Source organism: Limulus polyphemus, unplaced genomic scaffold (genome assembly GCF_000517525.1).
Source record: "Limulus polyphemus unplaced genomic scaffold, Limulus_polyphemus-2.1.2 Scaffold137, whole genome shotgun sequence".
Taxonomy (NCBI): domain Eukaryota; kingdom Metazoa; phylum Arthropoda; class Merostomata; order Xiphosura; family Limulidae; genus Limulus; species Limulus polyphemus.
In genome coordinates, this window is record NW_013665747.1 from 356,685 (window position 1) to 359,941 (window position 3,257).

Here is a 3,257-nt window from a genome sequence, read left to right on the forward strand (position 1 = left end):
ATTTTACGGTGATAATCTTGTTTTCTTGTGTCCAATAATGCATAATTTCATTTGATAAACACGTTTAGATTGAATGGTAATTTATAATCAGTCACAAGAACGTCGAATTTGAATCACTTGAAAAAAACACGGGGTGCTTAACTTTTTTCCAGGTGTATATATACAAGAATACCGCATATCTAGTAGCCTCCTGAGACTTCAGGAAGGGACTGAACATTCGAGAATATGACGTGTTACTAGGGTCACGTGACCCCCGCTGTCGTAACAATACGTTTACGGAGACTAAAGATAGAACAGTCTATCAGTACTGTATTGGGACACTTGATAAGTGTGTGATCGTTATGGAATTTTTGTGATTCCAATCTTACTGGCTATATTTCTCATGAAAGCAGTCATTGATTTGGAGGTATAACTGGAAGCTTATGATTTTGTTTAGCCTGTGAGCTTCTATCATTTTCAAATCCTCGTTTATTGTTAACACAACAAGGATATATGCCCAGCGTCATGTACAATGGCCTTTTATGGTTGGATGTCTCCCTCGTTTGTTTGTTTGTTTGTTTGTTTTTAATTATGCACAAAGCTACACAAGGGCTATCTGTGCTCTGCCCACCACGGGTATCGAAACCCGGTTTCTAGCGTTGTAAGTCCGCAGACATACCGCTGTGCCACTGGGGGGCCCCTCGTTAGTAACAGTAGCTTTTACTTTGAAAATGAAAGCATTGCTCCAGATTGACATGCGTAAGATTTTGGAGCTTTTTTTAGTATTTTCAAGCAAAAATTGATTACCCTACAAGTATCAGAAAGTTAGTCCTGCTAATGACAGCAGATTTGCCCAAGAAATAAGGATAGCTCTCAGATTCAGTATTACTGAGTTTTCTCGTGTATGCGAAATTTAGCAAAAATGTGCAGATAACTTAAGCGGTTTTGAAGTTTACATATTTGAATGGCCTACTGCAAGTTTGTTTTTGATTGCAGTTTTGAAATTTTGTTTTTTATGGACATACGTCACACAGTAAAATCATAAATCATATAAACTGTGCTTGTAAGAAAGCAAGAAAACTAAAAACATGTTAAAGTTACTGAAATAACTGTAATTTAACAAATGTAACCAAAATGATGGATTTATTATGTGATCACACAACTTCCTGGCGATCTTACCATCAAAATCTCTAGTATAGGTCCAGTTTTCTAGCGCCACCCAGCGGTATTCCAAGTCGTTGTACCTAAAGTATGGATCGTCCAATGCACCTGTCTTCACCAAATCGGTGTAAATTCCACCAGGCACGTTGGCAGAAACAACAATACCTAAAATGATCGTCAAAAATCAAAATAGGTAAAAAATACTTATGTAAAAATTAATGAAAAAATCGAGATATAAAAAGTAAAATACACTTAAGATATTTGCATATGTAATATAGAACGAAAACTATAACAATAAAATGTAAACAAAGTTATAAATTAACCTTTTCTTATGTATAAAATATGAATGCTCTTTTCTTACAGCCTTAGGTAAATCTCTGTTAGATATTTATTATTATATACAACAAAGCCTGGTGGTTAGGGCGATCAACTTGCAATTTGCGGGTCGCAGGTACGAATCCCCGTCACCGAACATGCTCGCCCTTTCAGCCGTAGAGGTATTATAACATGATGGTCAATCCCAATATTCGTTAGTAAAAGAATAGCCCAAAAGTTGGCAGTGGGTGGTATTGACTAGCTCTCTTCCTTCTAGCCCATCACTTCTAAATTATGGACGGCTAGCGGAGATATCCCTTGAGTAGCTTTGCGTGAAATTCAAATCAAGCCAACATATATATATATATATATATAACAAAATTCGAATATTTTCAAAAATAATACCTTTAGTCTGTGGAGTTTGTATATTGTAGCAATTTTCTCGTTAAGGTTTAAAATATTTTAATTTTGATGCCAATGTAAAGACTCGTTTTAATTAGGTTTTGATAATAAATTGTTGTTAATAGATAATTTGTTTTGTAACTTGAGTTTTAAAATTTTGAAATAAAAAGTAGAGTGAAAAAAAGAAACTTACATATTTGTTTTTATAAATTTCAAACTTAAATTTTGTTACCTCTAAAAAAATGGTTTGCTGTTTTCTGGTTACAGTTTGTTTTGTTTTTGGTTGGTGTTAAGCACAAAGCTACATAATAGGCTATATATTCTGTTCCTACCACAGGTATAGAAACCCGGTTTTTAGCGTTATATATATATACCTTCAGTCGTATCGCTGAGCCACTAAGGGGGCACCAAGTAAATCTTTTTACTTATTGGCCAGATTATTGTTACTTATTAAATGTTCATTTAAACTGTTGAATTATCATTTTTATATTTAACACTTCACCAATAATTGTATGCCTGTAAATTGTAAAATAAATCTTTTTATGCAAACACAGAGACCACAAATTTCAAGTGACGAGCATTATCTTGTATAAATCATTTCTTAATTTATTGTCTCCTATATTTTCAACAATGTTTAAATAATTAAAGTAGCTCATGAAAATTACCAATTATAATTAAAAGGAGTTAGTTTATTCTTATTAAACTCCCAGTTTTTGATTTATGCCAAATTTTGCTATACTAATAGCCTTTCTCAGAAAGGGTTATGATAGATGGAATGGCAGCACTGCATTTCGAATTGTGGGGGTTCGCTGTAAATCAGACATGTATAAATTCCAAATATCTAGCTCGTGGCTTCTCTATGAAATTTGAAAAAATTGAATATTTAAAAGTTACTTTTTCCATTTTGTTTTATTTAACATATTGTATTACACAAGTATTAAAAAGAATGATATTGCCTTGGCAATATTTTATGTTTTCAGAACACATTTTTGTTCTATAAAAATTCAATTTTCCGGGGGCTCAACTGTAAATTATGCGGCTTATAACGCAGTAATCAGCTTTAGAAGATTAACGTATTTCAGAATGCTTAAAAGGATATAGATTAACTGAGACTTATCACTGCATTAATCTGAACAGAATTTGGAAAAGAGTATTATAGAAGTACTTTCAATACACAACATAAAATAAAAGAAACATTTTGGTCCAACAGTATTATTCGTATTGTTACTATCTGCTTGTTTGTTAATTTCCGGTAGAAATTATTTCCGACGAACTGCAGCGATACAAGTCCTTTCTTGATTAAACCAGTTTATTCTTTCTTGATACAAACTTTTAGCACACAGTAATTCCACAGTCCATGACCAAGTGGTTAAGGCACTCGACTCGCAATCTGAGGGTCG

General features: G+C 33.2%; 1 protein-coding gene across 2 annotated transcripts in view; it reads right to left on the bottom strand.

Annotated features, from left to right (window-relative positions):
• LOC106474293 (beta-mannosidase-like) overlaps positions 1-3,257 on the bottom strand; it is a 47,353-nt gene that overhangs the window by 41,827 nt on the left and 2,269 nt on the right. For both annotated transcript variants that reach the window (XR_002608865.1, XM_013934984.2), the window contains exon 2: positions 1,159-1,305. Coding sequence is in view for 1 of the 2 variants with exons in the window: in XM_013934984.2 (XP_013790438.1) it covers positions 1,159-1,305 (147 nt within the window). In the remaining variant the exon portion in view is untranslated. The remainder of the gene's footprint in view (positions 1-1,158; positions 1,306-3,257) is intronic.